Genomic DNA, 25,670 nt, shown 5'->3' on the forward strand with positions numbered 1-25,670 from the left:
AGAGTGAGCCCAAGTCGCCTTGTGATATTAATAGACAATGAAAGTTACAAGACGATTTTTTTAAAATTATGGATTAAAGTAATGGTTTCTGAACTTTTGATTAAAGAAAGGTTTTAGTAATAATATATGTAAATTAAACGAATTAAATCTTATTATTATAAGTAAATTAAATTTCAGCCGTTTTGTAATTGTAAACTATATGTTCGGTTTTCATAAAGGAATGCTTAGTGAAAATTTAAATTTTCAAAAGAAATTATATAATTTTAAGAAACATAGATGACATATATTATGCATCTTCTTGATAAATCCGGTTTTATTGTAAAAGTTTTATTTAAAGAAAGATTTTCTAAAGATTTCAGTAGCTGTCTGAAAACAGTAATTGGAGATTTAGGTAATGAACTCAAGTTCTTGTAAGCTTTAGCTAGGAGATACTAAATAGGATGATTGGCGATAGAATTACAATTAGAATACCTGACTCTTTTTCTTTCATCAGTTCATATTATCCACTCTTGAGCTATCTCCTTAGTGATGGAAGTAATTTCTTATGACTTTGAATTCCCTATGTATTCACTCTTACTCTCTCCTGCTAAATTTCAATTCGAGGACGAATTGTCTTAAAGGGGGGGAGATTGAGACACCCCGAATTTTTATTTTTGAAAACTTTCGAATTTTTAATAAATCAAAAATCTCGATTTTCAACTAATGGGCTATATATATACCAAACAATCTCAATTCGAGCCCAAAATTTTACGAGTCAGGCCCAAGCCCAAATAAAATATCGAAAAGAAATTTTGAATCGTAAACGGTTAAAATTTTTGAGAATAATACGAAACCCCGTAATTTAATCTATTATGAATATATATAAAATCATTATCCTAAAATCAAATATTGTTACTATAAATAATTTTATAATTATTGAGTAAATGGAGAAAATATTATGAAACCGAATTAAACGGTTAAAATAAATTGAATCAGGCCCGAAAATCAGTTTAATTTGTCGAGAACCACCCAAATAATCCGAGAACCGAGGGAAAAACTTGAAAATCAAGCGAAATGAGACCAAACCACTAAATCGGACCAAACCGGTTTGAATCGAACCGGAATGGCCTAGAGTTTGCTAGAAACCGCCTTACTTTTTTTTTTTCCTTTCTTTTCTTTCTCCTCTCCTTCTTCAGGCGCGCGACAGCCTCCCTCCACCCTCTCCCTCCGTTTCCGGCCACCGCTCGACGAGAGCGAGATGGCGATCGTCTCCGCTAGAGCTCCTGGTCCGTTTTCCGACCTCCTTCCACACTGGCAGAGTCTCCAGTGACGCGAAGCGGGACTGTCTCCATCGACAATTCTCCTTCTTCGATCTCCGACGAGATCGAGCAATTCCGGCAACGTCAACACGAAAGACAGGCGTCGATCGAGTCACCTCCACCTTGTGAGTGTTTCTCCTCCATTAATTCCGGCTACAAAGCTTGAAATGGCGAAATCACCATTAATGGCGGCACCAAGCTACTGTCGGACTAATTCAGCCAAATGGAGGGCCAACCTCGCACAACCGACATCAAAAACGGACTCCTCGATGAAATTTGAGTGGGGTGGCGTGAAGAAGGGTCAATTCTGGGTGGCCCCAACTTTTCCGGCCACCGTGGACGGCGGCGGCGGCGGCGGTCCGGCGAGTCTCCGGCGAGGCACCAGGGACAGAATGTTCCTCTCTTCGCAAGGATCGTGGAATCGTCGCTTGAATTTCAATTGGTATGCTCTAAGACCAATTTCCTATTTTGGTATAAATTCTAAACTTAGTGATCATTAGTCAATTAAATTGAAAATTTGAATGAATTGATTCATATATCATATACGAGCTAGGTTGAGAATGACCTATTTTGATGAACAACAACTAATTTGAATAATTGAGAACATTTAGATAAACTAGTTATAAGAATTGATATATATATATATATTAGTATATATATAAGGGCGAGTCGAGCTACTTATAATTAATTATAATTATATATATAATTAATTGGATAAAAAAAAATTAATTGAATTATAATTAATTGAAGCATTTGTTCTTATTGGCTAGTATAAAATTTAACCAAGGTATAAAAAAAAAATGTGACGTATTAGCTTTAAGCAAGAACGAAGAAATGAAAGTAATTGAAATTAACTTACTGATATAAGTTTTATTTGATTATGTATGTATTAAAGCTTTCATTTGTTTGGTAATTAGCTATACTAGCTAGTTATAATTATATGATGTAAATAATGATTGTCATTATCATTGAAACATAATTGTTGTGAACTAATGGTTGAGCGTTGATATCGTGGTTTTGGGAGGAGGATGGGGTCTTAAATTGATTGATTGCCCGATGGATGGGCTGTGTGTACTGATTGATAAATATATAATAATACTGTGTTATCTAAACAGGTGGATAGTCCAAATTATAGGGGAGGTGCTGCCGAAATTTCGTTAGAACTTGAACTAGTTTTAATTAATAACATAATTAAAAAGTTTATTTAGATTAATTCTATAACCTAATGCATAATAAACAGAGTGCTCTAATTATTTATTTATTTTCCTTATTATTCATTTAATTATTTAAGTATTTAATTATTTTCATTGTTACTGTTTATTCTTATCATTGATTTTATTGTTGTTGTTTGTTGTTAATGGTAATTATTTAGCTATTTAATTGCATTTGAGAATGAATGTCCAACTGATCAATATGTCTGCATTTGATTGCAATGTTTGATTAATTGTGTTGTGAAAATGCTGTGCTTTGTTTGTGTGGAATTGGGATGAAGTGGACCACCATGGGTTTGTGAGGACGGTCTGTGATATGGATCCTGAATACGATATGATACTTGACCGTCGGCCGGGAAAATGGGAGATCGGCGCCCCCTTGTGCACCTGATGATATAGATTATATGGGGATTTACAGGATGGCTACTTGTTGTTGCGCACCTGATAATCTAGATTTGATTGTAGCCCGCAGGGTGGCCTCCTGTTGTGAGCACTTGATGATCTAGATTGGATGGAGACCACCGGGTTGCCTCCTGTTGATATGGAAAAGAAACGAGAGAGTAGAAAAACAATGAGAGGACTGGTCAGTGAGGATTAGACCAGTTGGCCGTATGGGGGATCGGCTCCCTGGTGCACATGTACGAGAGGGCGAGCCATGTGTGAGGACGGCTCGTTGGGGTTTCAGGTGGTGCCACTGACTAATTACCACTTGCTTGATTACTTGAAGGTGACATTACGTGTGAGTGCTGGTATGTGCCATTTGTGTGACTGGCTGCGTGAGCATATAACTAGTCGAATGACTAGATTGAAATGTTTACATATTTGTGTGACTGCGTGTGTTGTGCAATAATTATTACTCCTTAGAAAACTCACATGTCTTATTTGAATTTTCAGGAAGTAAGTTTTTCTTTAATCCGATTTAGGCTATGTGTCTTCGGCGCAGGGCAATAGAGAAATTTTTATAGTGCCATAATTATTTTACTATGTAATTATGTGTATAAAAAAGCCATGTATACCAAACAGTTAGTGACTCCGCAGTTGTAAAAATTTACATATATTTAGTTGTGTATTAACATAGACAAATTAATCCTGTAAGTCCATATTAGAATGTGATGTATTGTAAATTGGGCCCGAACTTTAGAATGCTATAGGAGATAAACTTGGGCCGAGAAATAATAAAATATTGAGGTTTATTGTTCATAATCATATGGGCTGAATGTTGAAATTTATACCGAGATATTGGATTCTAGTGTTTCAGGCTGACTACGGGCCTCGGGGGCCTTAAGCTTACCTGGGCCCTAGTGCCGGTCCGGCCCATGGAATCGGGTCGTGACAACATATTATCATATATCTCGTATGTTCCGTATCTCGTGTCCCGTGTCTGTGCAACCATACACAAGGTAATCATTAAAATAAAAAATTAAGTATTTTTTTATTTTATGGCTTGAGTTATTTGTATTTTAATTAAATGTTAATTTAATTTAATTAATTATCTTGATAGAATGTAATGAATAGATAATATTACGATAAAGACATTATCTAAAAATATAAAATAACTTAAACAACTTATCTTTTTACAATTACTGACATTACGCATAATTGTTGTCCTCCTTACAAATTCAGAGGTATAAATTCAGAGGTTTGCACCCGGCTTCCATATAATTCAAACTTTTCCTCTTACATATATATATATATATATATATATCTCCACACCAAATTTTGACAAAATCTTCGCCTCAATTCTTCCAAATTTTTGCAAGAAAGAAATTTTGTATTAAAACAAAAAGATACAACAATATCCTCTGAGTTTCTGAAATTAATTAACTAAAAAAATGCTAGTTTGCCCATAAACAAATTAATTAGACAAAAATTAACAACAAAAAAAAGTATTTTCCACAAATTACAGAAGGTTTCCAATTATTTTATATCTCCTCTGTCCCCAAAATCCCTGTTCTGTCACCCATATATAAAATCATAACCGACTCATCACTCATAATGGATTCACACTGTAACTCCCTAATTTATGCTCTCCTTTTTTCAAATTCAAATGTCATTTCCCTCTTCTAACCCATCATCGCCTTCACTATCTCTCTCTCCCCTTTCTTCTTTCAATAACTGTTTTTCCTGTAACGTTAAATACAAAATTTAATTAAATATGTGCACGCCATGGACAGTCACCAAGTTTATAAGACGGCGACTCAGAGACTGGACTTCTTGTTTCTTGGCCTGCAGATTTCCTTTGGGTAACCTACCTAAAAGAGCTTCTTGGAAATACACAATATGTGCATTGAGAATTAATTGTTTGTGATTGTTGCAGATGATGATGATGATGATGATGAATCAGAAACATCAAAGAAGATTGTTTTGGACATGAATAGTGATATGAGAGGCAATAAGGATAAAAGAATGTCATCAAGGCAGCGAAATAGATGTAGAAATGGGAAAACTGATAGGAAGGATAAAAATAGAAATGCTAATACTACTATTATTAGTACTGTCTCAATGGAAAATATGGTAAAAAGTGAATCAAGTTCTTCATGGCCTCACTTTCAAGAAGAAGACTATATAGTTTTCTGTTTTAAAGAAGATGGTGCCTTTGAAGTTATCAAAGATTTCAATTCTGAAGCTTTAGATCTCTTTGATTCTGCTCATAATAGAAGTTCGCGGCCTGTCAATAGGAAGGTTAGCAAAGTTTTTCTTTTTTCTTAACATTTTATTTTTATTAATTAGACTCTGATTCAGTAATGTTGTTTGTGAGTGTTTAATAAGTGACTTAGATAAGAAAGATTGATTCATGTGTTTTGTGATTAAAAGCAGCTTAATTATGGTGAGATTGCAGAGACAGCTAGGAAGAGTAGTAGCAATGGAAAAAGGTTAAATGTACAAGGAAATGATGCTTTCCTGAGAAATGGAGAAAGGATCAGTCCTCTTGAAGAGGTAAAGTGGCTTTATCTACTTTTTCATATGTAGTATTTTTTAGGTATCAATGTATAAAATTTTTTCTATAAAAGTATTTCAAAACTTTATCCGGCTTATATTTTCCTTTGCATTTGATCTTAATTTGATGAGAGTAAATATCGGAAATAAATGCTTCGTATAGCTGACTTCAACCAGTTTGAGATTAAGACTTAGTTGTTGTTGTATTAGATTTTTATCATTTTATCATGTTTTCGTTAACAATGGTACTGATTGAAATAAAATAAAATAAAAAAAAAAAAGAATGAATTTTAAGATTTCAGTCTTACAGGCAAAAATGGTTTGGTTTATATATATATGTTTTGGAAAATTAGATTATTATTTTGAGAATTACATGACTTGATAATAGCTTATTTACACTAGTGACACAAATTTTGGTAGGGAGAGGAAGAAGAGAACAGTTACTTGGATATAGAGTCACCTTCTACAACTGAATCAAGCGGCTCTAATCGATCTGAAAGCAGCTCAGGATCTTTTTCCTTTCCTGTGTAAGCTAAAACCTTTAATATTTTTTTTTTCAAAAGCTAATTCCAAATGATTTGGTTTGGTTTTGGGTTTTTGTAGTTGGTTGTTAACTTGATTGGAAAATCTGCAGATTGCAATCGGAGCTGATTGGCAGTCCTACAAAAATGCCCAAATCAGAGAGCCTCTGTATTAGGAAGCACAAGGTCTCTTGTGCTCGTTTTCAGTGCTGTAGATTCTAATATTGCCTTGCCTCTTTGATTTTTTTTTTGTTATTTAATAAAAGAATTTCAAATTTCCATCAAAAAAGTCAGGTTGGAATTTAAAGTAAACATAAAAAATATATATATAAAAGAATCAATTTTACTTTTTCTTGCGACTCAATACTCGAAACAATCCACATGTATGAACTCTGGAAAAAGTTAATATTCAGAGTCTTTACCTGCAACTTTTTTTTTTTTTTTTTTTTTTTGTACAGAAGCTAGTTCCATTTTACATTGCAGCAAACTCAAAATTTTACATTGGCGAAGAGGAGTAGATAATGAACATTTCTTAACAAAAGAATAGATTGCATACAAAAGGAAAAAGTTGCAAATGCAAGAACTGGTAGAGCTGAAACTGAGTACAAAAAATAGGTGCTCCAAATATTAATGGGATTCTACTTTAAAATAAACAAATAGATGGTTTGAACTCTCTCCCCCAGAAACAAACCAACCATGTACAAAGTAATATGATGTGAGAGATCTTGAGTGGCCTAGATACATATAATTATCAAGAAGCAAACAAGCCAAGCCATTAAACTAAAAATAAAATATAAAGAACTGGAGGCAAAAAAATAGTTACAGGTAAGCCTGTTAATCTACTGCATGTTGGACCTTGTGTAGAAATGCTCCATAAGAACCTCGTGAAATGCCACCATTGGAAAAATCCTTGCCAGCATTCAAATTATTGGATCTGAAAACAAAAGATTGCAGATGTATTCTTGCCCTGGCTGCAGCAGCAACAGACTCTTCATCTTGCTTTTCCTTTGCAGTAGCAACAGCAACAAGATATGCTTGTCTTGCTTCTTCCATCTTTTGCATATCCATGTCATCCAAATCATCCTTTATAAACAAACATGGATGTTATACAGTTATAAACAAGATCAAACCAACAAGATTAACCAAACCATGAAGATACAGAAAGAAACAAGCTTTCTTGACAACTTAGAGGGTGAATCAAAACAAATAATAATAATAATAATAATAAAATAGAAAAGAGCTTCCATATTCTTTAATCTCTACTAACTTACAACAAACCAGACCAAGGCACAACAGTTTTTTCCTAGGAATTAAGCTGATAATAAATGAATGTGTTGGATTTGTGATGCCAGGCATAAGAGAAGAGCAAGCAAATAATATTGGGGGAAATGATGCTTTGATTGTTGCCTGCCTCACTTCCATTCTTATCCATATAACAAGCATGAAAGATGCAAATAAATAAATAGGATGAAAGAAAGAAAGAAAAGGAAAGGGGAAAAAAATGGGGAAAAAAAGTAGTCATGCACAGAGTCAGGGGCTATGAGCTTACAATATCTGGAAGATAATCTAAATAGCATGGTTTGACATCATAATCTTCAGCATCTGTTGTGGATCCATTGTTTGTCAACCCTTCAAATAACATCATCAATGATGAAATGCCTCCTTGGACAGAATCTAGTTCCTCTTGGAGCTTCTCCACTTTCCTATTGGATGTCATTGCTTCCCACTGTATCTTTTCTAGGGCAGCTTGCTTGTCTGCAAGCTTAATCTGTAAGGAATTACAGCAACCACTAATAACAAAATGAGATGACTTCCAACAGGAAGGTGATTGAGGATGGGGGAAGGGGGAAGGGGGAAGGGGGAAGGGAGTGGGTTGTGGAGCGGAGGGAGAGAGAGACAGAGACAGAGATAGATTTCCAAAATGTTCCATTTTAGGCAAGAGCTTTATTTCAACCTTATTTCTAGGATAACATAATTGGTCAAGATCTAAATGGTATAAATAATTTCCAAGAACTAATATTCTCTAAGCATAATTGGAAAAAAATTTTCCATAATTTTTAAAAATACATTTAACATTGTACATTAAAGAAAAATGCACATTTAATTTAATTTTGAGGCGTTCTAAGGATCTAACAGTATAGCATGAGCATGAAAAAAGAAATTTAGTTTCTATGCGACTATAAAATAAAATAGTCTTGCAACTAATTCTGCCTAGAACAAAATGGATCTCAAATCTAAAAAATCACAACCTCAGTCCATATTAGGCATAACCACAGTTCAATTCCAAACCAGAACCAAGCCGGTAAAAAATGTAACCAAACCATGATCCACAGTTCCTGGTTCCAAATTTGAACCAAAACCACGAACCCATGGTTCAGCTTTGGTTCCTCAATTTTGGAACCAGAACGGATGGTTCCAATTAGAAACTGTAAAAAAAAGGGAATTGTGAAATCAAAGATTATTAGAAAACTTCCATTTATTGTATTTTTTGTTTTGTTGTAATTTTTTAAAGCTTTTTATTTAATTCCTTTAGTCTTTTCAATGCTACTAATTATTTTTTATTTTTTACTTTTTATTGATTCATGCTATGAAAATTAAAAAAAAAAAAAAATTGTCTAATTTTGGTTCCCAACCAGAACTACCAGTTTTGGAACCGTGATCATGCCTAGTCCATATAATTGCCTGAAATTTTGCAGTCATATCCATGCAAATAGCATCTGCAAGATATCAAAATTAACTACTCTCACTGCGACAAATGTAAAATCACCTTTTGTCATGTGCAGTAACTTCATTTGAAAGAAGTAGAATTCATGATAAAGAATGATCAAAGGTTCAATATGCTAAAAAACAAAACAAGCAAGTTGCGCACCTTCGCATCAGAAAGTTGTGTTTGAGTAGCCTTGATTAGGGAATCCTTCTCTGCTGCCAGTTGTTTCAGTTCATCAAGTTTCACATTAACAACATTCATCTGGTTCTTCGAAATTTCAGCTGATTTCAGAAGTTCATCTTTCTCGAATAACTTCCTTTGCAGATCCTCAACTTGTTCCCTCAATGTGGATAACTCTTCTACATCCTTTTCCATAGACAAAGCTCTTGAGGAAAAGATTGAGAAGCTATCAGCATCTTGATTATTACCTGCATTCTTCCCTTGGTCCTTGTCTCCATGTTCCTTTTTCTTTCTAGCCGGAATAGATTGAGTTGTATTTCTCCCTTTTGGATCAATCATCTTCAATGATAAGAAGAGCAAAATCACTTTAAATTGTCTCCCTGAACATGCTTTCAAAGAAGTAGATCCACATACAACAAATATACAATAGCAATGCCAATTGTACAAAATATAAGATTGACAAAGTAATCATCAAAATTCAAAACAATAACTTTAAAAAAAAAAAAAAAAAAAAAAAAAAAAAGCTTTCAGTTAATGTAGCAGGAGTCATGTTATAACCATATTAACTTAAATGATCATGTTTATTAGTGACATTAATTATTTCTCAATAAAAGACAGTAGACAAGGAGTCATTGACAACTCAAACAAAACCATGAGTGAGGTTTTTAATTTTGTGAAAAGAACAGGAGCATTAGCTCAAGCAAGTGGACTGACTTTGGAAATCCCAGGTTATATGACTTTTTGCACTTTATTCTGTTTTCCCTCTCTTTTGGGCCATTACTTTTAGTTGACCCCTATAGTTTAACAATCCCAATTCATATACACAGCTGATGATGGACTTCAAATACTTCAAGTCGACATTCACATTCTTACAGGAAAATCTGATGACAAAACTTGGATCCCTTGTTTTTCTTGATGGACTTCTTCAAGACAAGAAGGGACAATGCTAAGGCCTTGAGGAACTGCCAGAAGATAATGTTTGTTTCTGGACAACCGAAATTCTTACAGATTTAGTTGATTGTAAAATTGTTAAAGTAAATTAAACACCTTGTTTAAGAGGAAACCATAAATGATAAAATGTGAAGCCAAGTGGTTTATGAGAATGCATTGTACACAACCCCCATAGAACTAATGCTTTCTTTAGCCCAGTATTTAAGTTCTCATCCTGTGAGCTAAAAGGGGAAAAAAGGAAACAAAATCCGAGTAAAGCTTGTCACAATGTATATACACAAATCTATTTTTATTTCTTTCCATCAACAGTAAGAATTGGTTATTTTCCTATACCAAGACATTACACTTGCTAATATCATACGTATAGATATAGTTATAAATTACCAGCAAAACTGTCTAATTCATCATATATGCACAAACTAGAAAGTGCCACACCTACGTATATCATGGGATGGTTCAATTCCATTATTTGAACTAAGATTAACAAATAAAAACAATCTTATTATTCTTCACATCACAAAAAACTACTACCTCAAATGCTGTATTAACAATACCAATTTGACAAGGGAAAAAAAGCAATTAACTGAAATACTATAAAATTCAAGCAAAGAGCAAACATACAAAACGGGAGATGAAACCTTTTTGTGTAAAGATTCTCTAGAAGGCGTCTTCGTATAGATCATTGAACCGCGCCTCGTAAATGAACTGCTAGTTTTCCGATCCTACACAATACACAAAGTAAATTAAGAGGAAAAAAAAAAATCTCACTTACCTAGTAAAAGTTCTGAAAGTTAAAACCTTTCCCTCTTGTTAAACGGACTTAAAAAAGAAGGAGAGAGAAATTACAATTACTATGAGGGACTCTACAAGAGGGACCATCTCAACGAGGTTGTTGAAGAGAACGCGATCGACATTGCCGGCGGCTCCAGTGGTAGAAGTAGAGGTGGATGTGTGGACTGAGAGTTGGGAATGAGTTCGGCGGAGAGTAGGGGAGGAGTTATCATCGCCGGAAAGCCAAGATTTGGGGTCCCCAAAATTGGAATTTTCTTGTAAATCAACAAAATGTTGAGGATCATACATTGTTTACTTATGCTTTTCAAAAGCAGGAAAAAAAGATATTGAAGAGTGGAGTGAGTAAGAGTGTGTATGAGAGAGAAGAAGCAAGAGCTCCAGAAGAAAACTTGAGACTACAGTTTTGAAATTCGTCTCGATTTTTAGGACATGGATCTCCGCAGTAGATTGCTAGTACTTTGCAAGTTAAAATTAGAATTACAAAACTATCCCTGCATTTTTTGGTAATTATCGGGCTGCCTCCTCTTTTTATAACAAATGAAATGCAACCTCCCTAACCGCTCCTCGTTTCTTTTCTACAGCAGCAGATTCAAAATTTTACTTTTTTTGGACTCAACATAAATTTCTTTTTAAAAAAAAAATCTTAAAATAATAAATTAAATTTGATAGGTTATTTGTATATACAAGAGCAATGCCTAATTAGTTTACTAGATACAATGAATTTGCAATTTTAGACTTATTAATTGTTAACAAATTCTTAATTATTATATACATAAGAGTTGTGGCTCAGTCGGCAATACAGACTAAAACCTTAATTGTGATTAAATCCTGAATCGGGTTAAGAGGTTCCTGATAATTGGAGTTCAGATACCGGTTGTTTATCAAATATTAAGGATCAAAATACCACATTATGGCTAAGAGAACCGGTTGTTTATCAAAATAACAAGGATCAAAATATTTTTTTATCAAATTAACCAAATTATGATGAAAAGATTCCAAAAAATAAATAAATAAATCGTAACCATAATTGTAATCGAGAAGGTTGGGATTGAATTGAGAATCTTGGATTTCTAATATTTATGGTAACTTTAACTAAATTAAGAATTTGTGAAATTTGTAGTTAGCTTGATCAATATGGATTATGGTTTTAGGAAAGAGGGGGTATTAGATGTATTGCATCATGATAAAATTATAATTTCAGCTAAATAGTCTGTCCATCACAATTTTTGGTAGTGTCATCCATATCTTACTCTACATGCACATGTTATTTTTTTAATTTTTTTTTCAAATTTTTTTTTTGTTGGTGCAGTCAGAAAATATCCTTTGCGTGCACCATTATTTATTTTGTGAATATATTTTATTTGTCTATAAGTCCGTTGAATAAAAAATGTATTGCAAAAAAGAATATAAGAATAATGGGTAAAATATTTTAATCAAGTGCGATTTAATTAATTTTTTCACTTATATAACTCGTTTCAATTATAAAAGTTTTGTTAGGTAAAGTCAAGGGCTGGGTTTTCCGCCGTTCGTCTACTAATGAAAAAAAAATAAAAGTTAAAAAAAAAAACAGGCAAATTGTATGAATTCACTATTGTACTTTTTGCTGGTCCTCCAAACTTTATGGAAATTAATTATATTCTTAAGGTTATGAATTGTGATAATAATGCACACTTCTCCATACTATAACTGTAACAGTTTTTAAGATTTTTGCTTTTATAAAGTTTTGAATTGACACGTGATTAATATAAATTTTGGAAAAATAATTTTTTGTATTTTTTAATTATCTAATAAGTATTTAACCAATTTAATTTTACAAATTGAAGCATTAAATAGAATGATTTGTAATGTTAAATTGTGTACTAAATGTTTTTGGAAGTGGTACAATTTTTTTTTTTTGGCAAATTTATACATTTGGCATATATATATACAGACACTTTCTAATTAAAAAATTTATGAAAATCCATGTAAATTGTCATTCTTAAAGCAAAATTTTAATTAAAAAACAGTTATTTAAAAGTTAATAATAAATGTAGAGAGTGAGAGGTCTTGAGTTTAAATCCTCTCCATGGCAAAGTTATCACGAATTCGGTGAATGTTATTTAAAAATAAAAGCTCTCCCTACTGTGCAGTCTATAATGTTACTCCGGTCTGTTTGGCATCTCATATATGAAAAAAATAAATAAATATAGTATAAATATTATGTTTGCAAAGTATATTATATTTCTTTACCCATTTGATTTTCTTTTCTTTTTTTCGTAGGATCATATTGTATTGATACAGATAAGCGAGAAACTGTTTTAGAAAAAAAAATGGGTGTCAATGCCAATTATGGTTGGCTTCCTTAGAAGAGAAAGTTTGACAGGTTCAACCACTGAAAATTTGTTAGTTTAAGTCAAAATTTTATGATAAGAATTTGCAACAGCTCACATATTTTTTTTCTTTAATTCTCTTTGAGCTGGGTTCGAAGTTGTCAACTTGTCATTGCTTATGTGCCTTTCTTCCATTTGCAAATCTTTACAGAGTTCTATACTAATTTTGCTACTTCTCTTTCTTTCTTTCTTTCTTTTTTTAATTAAATTATTGTTTTTTAATTCCAATGATGTTCATGAGTTGGATATTTTTCTTTATTTTTTAATATTCTCCCTGAGTTTCTCGCATTTATTCTTGCTTAACTTGCCTTATCTTCCTCTTCATAATCATATACAGGCAGCCCAAATGACATTATGATTTTGGCTTTTGAGTTCAACCTTTTCATTGACCCTTGTTGTTTCTTGCTTTCTTTGTAAGGTTTTTGCCATTTTGTGGTTAATTTTCCTTCCTGTTGGTGAAAAGGAGAAAAAAGAAGATATTAAAATTTTAAGGTTGTAAGTCTTTTTTTCCCTTTTTCTTAATTTAATTAATTCTTCCATCGTTTCTTTTTCAGAATTACATTTTAGGTATTGTTACACATAATCCTTTCGTATTAATGGTAATGATAATCACTAATTGCGTATAATTTTTCACCTAATTGAAATAGTTCTAGTGTTTTACAAAATTGTGCAATTTTCTTTTTTATGGTTGCAAATATTTAAAGAAACCAAAATGTTGAAGCCTTCAATTTCTTGGTTTCGATATCATGTTTTTCAATTCTTGGAAAAGGATTTCTTTCTTTTCTTTCTCTTTCCATTCTTGAACTGGTTTCTCTTTCTCTCTTTATTTTATCTTTCAATTTCATTCTTTTAATTTGCAAAATTAATCTGGCTTTCGTTATTCTGCTTCTCAGTTGTATGCTTAACCAAAATTGATTCTTGATTCAGGTCGAAAGGGTCCACTGTCTCCTCCAGCATTGTTAAATTCCTTATGGATCTTTGATTTTAGCACTAATATTGCAAATTCTTCAAGAGAAGTATCAAAAGAAATGGGATATTGCAAATTCAATCGTAATAAGCGGACAAATTGTACAGCAATGCCGTCAAGAATGTTCCAGTTCATCAGAGAATTGAATATGATCTATGCAATTGAAAAACCAGGTACTAATTTGACTCTTCAAGGTCATATGATCTAACATTGTTTGATCAAAATACGATTTTAAGTAAATATTGAAATGAATGTATTCTTGCAGCCAATAATGAATCCTTGAGTAGCTATGTTCATACTGACATGCCTATCTACAAGGCTTTCCAATTCATCGGTGATTCTCAGGATTTAAAAGTAGTTATAGATATTCAGAAGAAGGATTTTGAGCATAAAAAAAGAAAGAAAGAAGAAATAGTGGATAGAAAAGTTAGTACAAAGAAAGAACAAGAATCTAAATTCATGGCATGGGAAAATCCAGTAAATTGTGAAGGATCTGTCAATAGTACTACTAGTGAATCAGAAGGAAAGGAAAAGATTTATTTCAGAAAAGAAATGGAAGAAAAGGATAATAATTATCATAACATTCCAGAAATGGTTGCATTTATTCAAGAAAGTAATTCTGATAGTTTATTAAAGGATATTATAATGGATGATGATTCTGTTGATCAAGCTGAATGTAGTTTGAATGAAAATTATGGATTAGAGCAGTATAATCTTTCTTCTTCTATTCTTAATTATGATACAGAAAGTAACGATTCGATTAAAGAAACTTTAGAAAGATTGCAATCCATTGCGAATGAATTGGATTTTGTTACTTGTGATTTTAAAAATGAAGTGGAAGTTGAAGAAGAAGAAGAAGAAGAAGAAGAAGATTTTGATGAAAGAGATGATGTCTGGATTGATCATACCGATAATAAGATTGAACAGTTGATAGAAAACCAAGATTTTAAAAGAAGAGACGAAGGGTTGGTCCAATATTCTGCTGAAAAGCTTGTAGAAGCAATTCAACTCATTAAAGAGCTGCAAGATGATTGCAATATTCACCAGTGTGGTTCCAAGAAATCGACAGAGAAAGAACCAGCAGATATCAAAGAGAGAAACGATATCCATCAAACCAAAGAGGTAAGGACATGGTTACAATGGAGTTTTCTACAGAACTATTAAAATTAAAGACTTATGGTTACTAATGAATTTAAAAATTTTATGTAGGAGGAAGCATTGCCAAACTCTTTGTTATCATGCTCAAATGAAGCAGCAGATAACAACTGTCCTACAAATGATGCCTGTGAAAGTGAAGAGGAAACTATAATTAGTTCTCTTAATTCATCTAACAGCGCGCATTCGTTCGCTTTTCCAGTGTAAGTTCATATTATTTTGAGATGTTCTTTGTCGTTTAAGGCTCCGATTTATGACTCTTAATGGAATATAATACAATGTACGCAATGCAAATATTTATTACCAGAAATACATTTAATTACATTACATTACATCACAGTTCATCAAAGGAAGAATAAGATTTTTACTTACGTTTATGTTTTTTATGTTCAGATTGGCTTCAGAAGGCGCAGAGAGCCCTATGTGGATAGGAATTGTTAATAACGGGAAACAATGGCAAGCAACTGCAAACAGGAGACATTGGCACAGGCCTCGTCGTTGGAGATCGCTTGTTTGTTGCAAAGGAAACTTTTGCATGAAATGGAGTTAATAAGCATAAAAGGCCAGAGAAATCATGGATTTCTTGTGACATTTTTGTTGGTTTTTTGTCTTTCTTTTTACATCTATATATCATTTCTTTCTTTCTTTCTTTCTTTCTTAAGCTTTTTAGAGCAGCTTAAGCTTCATTTGCTCTTCTTCTAGTGAAAAATGCAAGAGGTTCTACTTTGTTGGCTCAATTGTGTATATATTATATAACTATGCAATTGTGGTTTTATCAGGAACTGTAGCCTTGCCCCTCAAAAGTAAAACTATTTTGTAAAAATTACAATTTACAAGTATCAAGATCAATACCAAAACAAATGAATACTGAAACAATTAATTTATCATTATTCTCCTTTAACAGAGATCGAAAGTTCATCCTATAAACGGGATAAATGCTCATCGAAAACGCTTTACTCCTCAGCATCCGGCACGCTAAAACAATAAACTAAAAGAGGTTAAATAAGCAAGTGAAAAAAATATCAAGGCAAAATATTATGATTGATGACCCACTAAAAATGGGAATGGTGGAGTGAGCAATAAGGGTGTTAGAATGATCCTTGTCAACTGGGCAATTAGAATGTGATTGATTACTACTCTCCTGAGCAGGTCACATCTTACCTAGCTCATCCCCCGCCCCATCCTATGGTTGGACCATCTTATTTTGAGCCTAGACAGCTACATTCAACATTATAGACTTTGAGGATAAGTTCATCATTGCATTTGGTACTAAATTAAGATTCAGTCACTAATGTTTTTAGAAACTATAATTGTAAGTTTAATAATCTCTAATATTTTTCTGCTTTTTACATTTTTTTTAAAATCAATAATAATATTATTATTTAAAAGTATATACAATAATATTCACCTTAACTAATAAAAATAATTTTTTTATTGGAATAAAGATATTTCTGACCATATATAAGGGAAGAAAAAGAAGAAAGTATAGGTGGAGGTTATAGATAATCAATACATCTAGCTGTGGCCTAACGGCACTCCACAAGGATGAGATAAGTACACAAGTCTGTTTGTTGTATTTTATAAATATTATCTGTATTTTAGATAGAGTTAGTTTTGCAGTCCTTATCTACTTCTATTTCTCTTGTATTTAACAAGCCTCTGTGTAACGTATTCAGTAGGAAATACAATCATACTTTCCCTTTTATGGTATCAGAGCCTGCGGGCATTCTCTTCAATATTTTCTCGTTATTTCTTTTCTGTTTTCAATGGGTTCCTCAAACGTTTCTAATGTTTTCCACTCTTCTGGAAAAGTTTTGGTTTCTATCAATGCTTCACAGTTTCCATTGAAACTCTCACCTCAAAATTATCCGTCATGGCGCGCACAAATCGTTCCTGTGTTGCGAGGTCACAATCTGCTTGGTTACGTTGATCGATCACTTCCATGTCCATCTCCGATTATATCAAAAGATGGAGAAGATATTGCAAATCCAGATTATGAACACTGGATTTGCCAAGATCAGTTGATACTTGGTGCGATTATTGCGTCCATCAGTTTTTCTGCGATGCATATTATTTCTAATGCCAAGACTGCTGCTGATGCGTGGGACAAAGTACAGACCACCTGCGCAAACAAATCTGCCACGCGAGTCTTATCGCTCCACGAAAAATTATCCAACTGCAAACGTAATTCAAAATCTGTTCAGGAGTATTTGCAGAATATTACAGCGATTTCAGATGCATTAGCTTTATCCGGGAGTCCAGTGTCAGATGTTGATTTGGTTATTCACACGCTTAATGGTATTGGATCTGACTTCCGGGATATTGCAGCAGCAGTTCGTGCACGAGATTCCATTATAACCTTTGCTGAATTGGAGGATAAACTCCTTGCTCATGAAGAATTTTTGAAGCAGAATGACTCTACTGTTCCTATTGTAGCTAATTATGTTCGTCGTAATGCTGGATCGTCTGGGTCTAGTTCTAATCAGCGGCAATTTAATCGATCGGATGATGGTAGTGTTGATAATTCATATGTGATTCCGTCAGGTTCTCAGTCTAATGGAAGGCGTGGTAATTCCAAAGTCTTGTGCCAAATCTGTGAACGGCCAGGACATATTGCTAAAAAGTGTTTTAAAGCAAAGGATTTCTTTAAAAACAATTTTCCACAGCCTCCACGAGCAAATCAAGTTTCTGCTTCTGCTTCGATGAGCTGGGTTCTTGATACTGGTTCTTCTCACCATGTGGCTAATGATCTTCAAAATCTGTCAATTCATGCGCCATATGATGGGCTTGATGAGCTACACCTAACGGATGGTTCAGGTTTGAGAATAACTCATGTTGGTTCAAAAGTTTTAACCTTTCCTACCAAATCTTGTTCCCTTAATAATATTTTATGTGTTCCAAAGTCAAAAGAAAATCTAATCTCTGTTTCTGAATTTTGTCTTCAGAATAATGTTTCGATTGAATTTTTCTTTGATTGTTTTGTTGTTAAGGACCTGTTCACGGGGGAGATAATAACAAGAGGCCAAATTAAAGACTCTCTGTATCGGTTGTCGTCAGTTTCCAAAAGTCGTTCTAAGGTTGCTGCGTATTTCAGTATTCGTGATTCCGTGTCTCTTTGGCACCAACGATTGGGTCATCCAGCTGCAAAAGTTTGTGGTTTTGTTCTGTCCAAATTTAATTTGTCTAAGTCTTCTGCATTGTCTTTCAATTGTAATTCGTGTCAATGTAATAAGAGTCATCGACTCGCTTTTGGTGTTTCTTCGCTTACTAGTTTGCGTCCTTTAGAGTTACTGTATTCGGATCTTTGGGGTCCTGCCCAGTTTCTTCCTTTGAAGGTTATCATTATTATTTAATTTTCGTTGATCATTTCTCAAAGTATATTTGGTTTTATCCTTTAAAGGCCAAGTCTAATGTTGCTTTAGTTTTTCCAGTCTTTCAAAAATTGGTTGCAAATAAGTTTCAAACAAAAATCAGGTCCATGTATACAGATGGAGGAGGAGAGTTTATTGCGCTTAAATCGATTTTTCAACACCATGGAATAAGTCATCTTCAAACACCTCCGCATACTCCTCAACATAATGGAGCAGCGAAACGGCGTCATCGCCATCTTGTCGAAACTGGATTAACTCTTCTTCAATCTGCAGGTCTTCCATCACGTTTTTGGTCATTTGCTTTTCAGACGGCAGCTTATTTAATAAATCGACTGCCAACACTTGTTCTTAATATGTCTTCTCCTTATTTTAAATTGTTTAAGCAAGTTCCAAATTATAATCGGTTAAAGGTCTTTGGTTGTTTGTGTTACCTGTATTTACGTCCCTATACTCATAATAAATTTGAGCAGCGTTCTAAACCATGTCTATTTTCGGGATATTCTTCACATCAAAGTGCATATCTGTGTTTTGATTACAATTCTAATAAGCTGTTTGTTTCCAGGCATGTAGTTTTCATTGAAGACCAATTTCCTGGTCAAAAGTCAAACCTGGAGCCTCCTAATTCGAATGAGTCCTGGTACAATGTTGAAAGTCAACCTTTAATTCATGCGGTGCCGTTTCCATCCTCTCCATCTGGTACGACGCCATTTTCCCGCCAAGGGGATTTTCAGAACCCTAATTCTCGATCTAACGAAACACAAATCACAACAGTTGTTCCTTTTTCACCCAATTCATCTATGTCGCATTCAACCGAGCCTATTTTTGAGTCTTCTTCATCTTCTGATTCGTCTTCTATGGCAACATCAGCTTCGTTGTCTTCAGTTCCTGTGTCTTCTCCTATGTCTGTCTCTGTAGAGTCTCAACAATCCGTGACAGGTTCCGATTCCTCATCTCCCACACAATCAACCGAACCACCACCTCAAAGAACTCATCCCATGGTCACACGCTCCCAAAATAACATTTATAAACCCAAAGTTCTCCACACAGTCACTAAACATCCTCTACCCGCAACTGTTGAACCAACTAGAGTTACTCAAGCTCTGAAACTTCCGAAATGGAGGCAGGCTATGAATGTTGAATTTGATGCTTTAATTACTAATGGCACTTGGGTTCTTGTTCCACCAGCTGCAGGTCAAAATCTTGTTGGATGCAAATGGATTTTTCGAGTTAAACGAAACCCAGATGGTACAGTGGCAAAATATAAAGCTCGTCTGGTTGCGAAGGGTTACACTCAACGACCTGGTATTGATTTTGAAGATACCTTCAGTCCTGTATTAAAGCCCACAACCATTCGAGTAATCTTGACTATGGCAGTATCCAAGCGGTGGAATGTCTATCAACTGGATGTAAACAATGCATTTTTACACGGTCCTTTCTCTGAGAATGTGTACATGCAGCAACCACCAGGTTTTATAGATTCAGAAAAGCCACATTATGTTTGTAAACTTGTTAAAGCGCTTTACGGACTTCGTCAAGCGCCTAGAGCATGGTATCAAGCGTTGCGCAATTGTGCTGTTCAGTTTGGGTTTGTCCAATCACAAAGTGATCATTCACTCTTCATACTGCAAAGAGGTGCCAAAACTTGCTTCTTTCTTGTATACGTCGATGATCTTTTGCTAACCGGTAATTGCAATGAGTTGATACATCTTTTTATTTCTGCGTTGGGGTCCAAGTTTTCTCTGAAAGACCCACAGAAGTTGAATTTCTTTTTGGGTATTGATATTCACACAACAGCAAGTGGAATGTTCATGAGTCAGCATCATTATATAAGGAAATTACTTGTTGCAGCTCGCATGGAGGGCGTCAAACCAGTATCCACTCCATTTGCGACAACTACCACTCTCCTAAAAAATGTGACCTGTAAAGGTGTAAATGCTACAGAGTACAGGAAGTTGGTAGGGGCCTTACAGTATTTGACTCGGACAAGGCCTGATATTTGCTATGCAGTAAACAAACTTTCTCAGTTTATGCAGAGTCCTTCATCAGCTCATTGGGAAGCCTTGAAGCGACTGTTACGTTACCTAAAATCTACGATTGATTATGGAATTAAAATAACACCACAGTCTGCTTTTCATTTTCATGCTTTTTCCGATGCCGATTGGGTAGGTGATCCATTGGATCGGTCATCTACAACTGGGTATATTCTGTATCTTGGCAATGTTCCAATTTCGTGGGCTTCTCACAAGCAGAAATCAGTTACCCGCTCATCAACTGAGGCTGAGTATCGGGCAGTGGCCTCCACTGCGTCTGAAGTAATGTGGGTTAGTTCCTTACTAACTGAACTTGGTGTGTTGTCTTCAGTTCAAGTTCCGGTAATTTATTGTGATAATATATCAACCACCTATGTCTGCCAAAACCCCGTTTACCACTCACGAATGAAACACATTGAAATTGATATTCATTTCGTGCGTGATCTTGTTCAAAAGAAGAAGCTTCGCATTAGTCATGTATCAGCTCAAGATCAGCTAGCTGATGTTCTTACTAAGCCTCAGGCAAAGACTGTTTTTGCGTTAAACAGAACCAAGATTGGTGTCTCCGATGGGTCCACCATCTTGCGGGGGAGTAACGGCACTCCACAAGGATGAGATAAGTACACAAGTCTGTTTGTTGTATTTTATAAATATTATCTGTATTTTAGATAGAGTTAGTTTTGCAGTCCTTATCTACTTCTATTTCTCTTGTATTTAACAAGCCTCTGTGTAACGTATTCAGTAGGAAATACAATCATACTTTCCCTTTTATGGCCAAGTGAAAATAAATATAGACTGCCTTAATTTCTTTTTTCTAAATATTATTGCTTTAAAGAAATTATTTTCATAATATATTTAAAAAGTGAATATATATAGAGATGTAGCTAATAATTCTAGTTATCTTCTTTATAATCCTATTCAGATTTTCAAGAACGAGAGCCATTCGAGTAGAAAAATCTACCCAACTATTAGTCAATGCTATTAAACAATATTTGGCCCATCTAATTATGTTGTGTCCATGTCCATGGCATATGGAACACGAAAAATGTCTTTTGAATGGAGTTTATGCAATTTGTATTGTATTGTTGCTTAGAATTTCTTCATCAATTGAATGATCGGCATTCAAATTTCTTGACTTTGCATGACATAAAACTCCAGTTGACTTGTATTGATGCAGGGCCCAAGGATTTTGATATGATCTTCCTATTTTGATTATTTTCAACGGCACAAAAAAAAAACTTAGTGACCTTGAAAAAATGTTAAAAACTCCAATAATTTTGATTTATTCTATAAATAATAAAAAATATATACAAATTAAAAAAAAAAAAACGTAACATCAAAAGGTAAAAGATTTTACAAAGAATTTCTTATCTGCATGACTCTCTGGTAAATTACTGAAGATACAAATAGAAAGGAAGCTAGAGCCTAGCTGTACAGGGCTGCATGAGAAGACGTTTATTCAAGGAAGCAAAGTTAATTCAGTTAGATAATTGTTTGAAAATCATAATTAATGAGATAGAAAGCTTTAGCTTTCAAGTCCTAGTTCCATTCCTTATCCTTAGTACTAATTTCTGTCCCACACACAGAAAACCAAGCAGAAATTAATTCCATCTCAATCACAACACCTGCCGACTTAACTGAAATTTGAAGATTGCCTTGGAGATCAATCCAACCTCACTTAACTGTATTACCGACGTCAGAAGTTAAATATCACGGTTTATTATTGATAATTTACTATTCCATGTAAATATCCTACATGGAATTACAGTGTTGTTGTGTAAGAAGTCTCTTTTTTTTTCAGTCTCAAAGTAGCACGTGGAAATGGGTTTTGGATAACCCTTGAGGATGGTGAACTGTCACGGTGAGGGAACCCCTTGACATTTCCAACCAAGAAGCTCTATTGGTCCTGGTGGAGCCATTTCAGGCTGGCATCCTTCACTTTATCACAGTAATGATCAGCATAGGCAATACACAGCTTATTATCTTTTCACTCTTGATGACATGGCCTCCTCTTCTCTCTCTTCCTTATTCTAACAACAACAGTTTAAGAGAAGGCTTCTTAATAATTTATTTGATTAGGGATCACCAGTAGCAGCCACATATTAGCATTCTGGCATTTGGTTCTTTTCCCTACGAAGAAGTTTCCAATGGAGCCTTCTTTCTACCTTGTTTGGCCTGTTCAAACTTGGCAGGAGACAAAAATAGATTCATCTTGCTGAACAGGTAAGACTTGTGCAGCTGCCTCTCGAAGAGTTTAATTTATCTTTTTAAGTATGCGGCTAGCAACTGGTCAAAAGATAGTGAGTCTAAACTCTAAAGGGTGGAGTGGGTGGTGTTCACTAGCAGGTTTTGAGATAGAGTTAAAAATTTCTAATTTGGCATTACATTTTCTAATGTTCACTCCCCAAAACGTTAAAGAGGCAATAAATGGACCACTTCTTCTAAAGGACTTAACTAGTTAATTCACACCATACCAATAATAATAATGGCTTGGGAAACATCTCAAGGAACATTTGGATATTATGCACACCAAAACAGATACTGGTAATCACTGAGCAACAAACCTATACATGGCTCTGAACTGTAGTATGGGTAACTCCTCCTTGACCCCTTCCTTCCTTCCTTCCTTCCTTCCATCTCCTACGCATTAAAAACAACGCTCTGCCCTCTATAGCGCCCAAAATAACAAGGTGGGGACTTGGCATTCACATTACATCAGATGCATATATTACCCACCAAATGTGAGTCGTACGTGAGACCCACTTCTGCACATGCCGCTGGTCCCCACCATCACTCACAGTTTTACCAGTAACCACCACTCACCTAATCTATGTCCCACACCGCCACGTCACCACCTATTCCCCCACATTTGCCCATCCCAATCAATCTTCCCTGTTATGCACTCACTAGTTTTTTAGACTTGGTAGAGAGCCAGGACAAACCGACTCCTTCTCTCTTGATGGAAGTTGTCCAATGAGGATATCCCACGTGTCCACTGCCATTAAGGCCCCTCCATCGCCACGTGGAGTCATAATCACGCATGCGAGGGACTGGTCACAACATGTGGACCCCGCCACCCACCCAAAACCGACCGGTACACTCGCACACTACAGTCCGTACACTCTCCCACATTGAGATCAACTCAATTTAGCGCAACGCGCAACTCAACTCCCTCCCATGCAATTATCGCCCACTATTATCTTTAAAAACGGTTACGTGGCGCGTTCTCAAGTTAGTGTTTTAGTTTAACTGTTTGTGTTAGAGCACTGATCACAGAATTAATAAGAGAAAGAGACATTACAGATGCACATGGAATGGGAGCAAACAAAACACTATTTTTCCTCTATATTTTGATTTAATTTAATCCCAGATACATCAGAATTTTAAAAAAAAAAAAAAAAAAACTCCAAAAATTCAAAAAAGAAAAGAAAACTAACATGAAAGTTAGTTGCACATGAAAATGATCAAACCCAAACATCTTCCAAAATCACCAAATAAACCCCCAAAAAAATTAAATATTTAAAAAAAATTTACATAGAAGAAACAGCAGTCATATTCATATTTTCCATATAAATTCTCTCAATTTGAAATTTTGCAATTTTTTTTTAATTTCTTTTGAGAGTTTCTTTTTTAAATTCTTCTCGTTTTAAATAAAGTTAAACAAGGTGAGGAGATTTACGGGAGATAGAGACTAGGGTGATCCTGATCAGTCCACTGACTCTGGCTCCAGTAAGCTTGATCAACGGTGTTGGAAAGATCGAACAGACCTTGATCTCCAGTGCTCTGCCAATCCAACTGTCCAAACCCTCCATTTCCTGATCTACTACTGGGCAACGCTGACAATTCAACATGAACCGTCTGATCAATCAATCCTCCCGCCATCTCCTGCATCTTCATCTCTTCTCCACCTATACTCACCATTTTCGGCTGACTCTGTTGTTGCCACTGCTCATTCTGATTCTGCTGAGCATGTTCAAGACTCTGTTGGCTTATTATATTGCTAAATCCAAAAGACAACGGCTCATTCGTTGAAGTAATTAAGCTAGTGAAGCTTCCAATCTCTGAGAAAATTCCACAGTCCGATCCTTGCTCTAGCAAACCAGGCTCAAAGCTCGGATTTATGTTCCCATGCGCAAATAGCTTAGACTCACCAATTCCATTCAGTATAGTATTAGAAGCAGAGCTCGAAGAATGTGCAGAAACTGCTTCTAAACCAGTGTTAGCCGTTGTAGTATTTGTGGCTGTTAAACTAGAGCTTTCGCTACTAGAATGAGAATTTGAAGATTTCCGCTCTCGTTGTTGCTCCTGCTGCTGCGGCTGCTGCGGTTGAGGCGGCGTTGTGTTAGTGGTAGTTGTAGCTGTAGTAGTTGAGGTGGTGTTATTGTCTGTAGTTGAGTTGTTTTGTTTCGGCTTAGACCGCTTTGTCTTGCGACAGCCACCGCCAATAGGGACGTTACGGAGAACGCCGCCTTTAGTCCAGTATCTCCGGCAGTTTTTGCAGAAGTGACGAGGCTGCGAGAGGTTATAGTTGTTGTAGTAGCAAAACTTAGTGTTAAGCGAGTCACACCTCGGACACTTTAATGCTTGGTGATTCTGGTGATGGTGCGGCCTCAACCTCCGGTCACCTCCTCCACCGCCAAATAACCGGCCTCCGCCTCCAATAGAGTGGATGTCTTGCATTTTCAGCCACCACTACTAGTGAAACACTAGAATTTGCAAATACTCAAAGCAAAAGTTGTATATCTATGTTTTGATAATTCAAAACCAAATTATTGCCTATAAATATATATCAAGTTTCCAGTTTCCAGTTCCCCGTCGAAACTGCTGGCATTAACCGACCATGAAATCAGAGAGCGCGGAATTTCAGATAGAGGGAGAAAGAGAGAGCATCGCGTGTGGAAAGAAGATGAGAAGGTTTTGAAGTCTGACAAATATCCCCTCCAAATCTTCTAGTAACAATTTTTTTTTTTTTTTTAAATCTCCAAAATGTCCAAATTAACCCTATAAAAAACACACAATTGCTAAAATATCCCTTGAAATGTAAAAACTCGAAACTAGCCATTCCACGATCGAGATTTTGGGTACATCATAAGGGCGTGGGTTGGGATTTGACGAGCATGGCGTTAGACCGTACGGAAGAGAAGAATCGAACCGTTGAATGGAGAAAACGTGGACGGTTGA

General features: G+C 35.1%; 4 protein-coding genes and 1 long non-coding RNA gene across 8 annotated transcripts; 3 read left to right on the forward strand and 2 right to left on the reverse strand.

The window, feature by feature from the left end:
• The first annotated feature begins 1,180 nt into the window (after positions 1–1,180).
• On the forward strand, positions 1,181–3,712 carry LOC149492998 (uncharacterized). Its single transcript, XR_016322861.1, has 2 exons — positions 1,181–1,740; positions 3,433–3,712. It is a non-coding gene; the product is annotated as an uncharacterized LOC149492998 (long non-coding RNA).
• Positions 3,713–4,464: 752 nt separating this feature from the next.
• Positions 4,465–6,453, forward strand: BASL (breaking of asymmetry in the stomatal lineage). The gene is made up of 5 exons (XM_089715598.1): positions 4,465–4,752; positions 4,827–5,191; positions 5,327–5,446; positions 5,867–5,973; positions 6,081–6,453. Exons 1-5 carry the CDS (start codon positions 4,665–4,667, stop codon positions 6,187–6,189), a joined length of 789 nt encoding a protein of 262 aa, XP_089571724.1. The 5' UTR covers positions 4,465–4,664; the 3' UTR covers positions 6,190–6,453.
• Positions 6,454–6,566: 113 nt separating this feature from the next.
• On the reverse strand, positions 6,567–11,039 carry MPB2C (movement protein binding protein 2C). Its single transcript, XM_012225041.4, has 5 exons — positions 10,652–11,039; positions 10,444–10,527; positions 8,837–9,193; positions 7,517–7,735; positions 6,567–7,050 (listed from the first exon to the last, which is right to left on the reverse strand). Exons 1-5 carry the CDS (start codon positions 10,883–10,885, stop codon positions 6,802–6,804), a joined length of 1,143 nt encoding a protein of 380 aa, XP_012080431.1. The 5' UTR covers positions 10,886–11,039; the 3' UTR covers positions 6,567–6,801.
• A 1,978-nt stretch (positions 11,040–13,017) lies between these two features.
• LOC105640670 (uncharacterized) lies at positions 13,018–15,870 on the forward strand. 4 transcript variants are annotated; one of them, XM_012225045.4, is made up of 5 exons: positions 13,018–13,461; positions 13,894–14,106; positions 14,199–15,055; positions 15,143–15,291; positions 15,482–15,870. In XM_012225045.4, exons 2-5 carry the CDS (start codon positions 13,995–13,997, stop codon positions 15,636–15,638), a joined length of 1,275 nt encoding a protein of 424 aa, XP_012080435.3. In that variant the 5' UTR covers positions 13,018–13,461; positions 13,894–13,994; the 3' UTR covers positions 15,639–15,870. The 4 variants fall into 4 exon arrangements, with proteins under 4 accessions (XP_012080435.3, XP_012080434.3, XP_037491795.2 ...); XM_012225044.4 differs by having other exon boundaries at positions 13,018–13,458; XM_037635867.2 differs by having other exon boundaries at positions 13,022–13,458; positions 14,679–15,055.
• Positions 15,871–23,804: 7,934 nt separating this feature from the next.
• OBP4 (OBF binding protein 4) lies at positions 23,805–25,427 on the reverse strand. Its single transcript, XM_012225046.4, has one exon. The coding sequence runs from the start codon at positions 25,167–25,169 to the stop codon at positions 24,165–24,167; it is 1,005 nt and encodes a 334-aa protein (XP_012080436.1). The 5' UTR covers positions 25,170–25,427; the 3' UTR covers positions 23,805–24,164.
• Between the last annotated feature and the right edge of the window lie 243 nt (positions 25,428–25,670).

The sequence above is a fragment of the Jatropha curcas genome, chromosome 10, assembly GCF_041381405.1.
Source record: "Jatropha curcas cultivar XTBG-Jc1 chromosome 10, XTBG_Jcur_1.0, whole genome shotgun sequence".
NCBI classification, from domain to species: Eukaryota; Viridiplantae; Streptophyta; class Magnoliopsida; order Malpighiales; family Euphorbiaceae; genus Jatropha; species Jatropha curcas.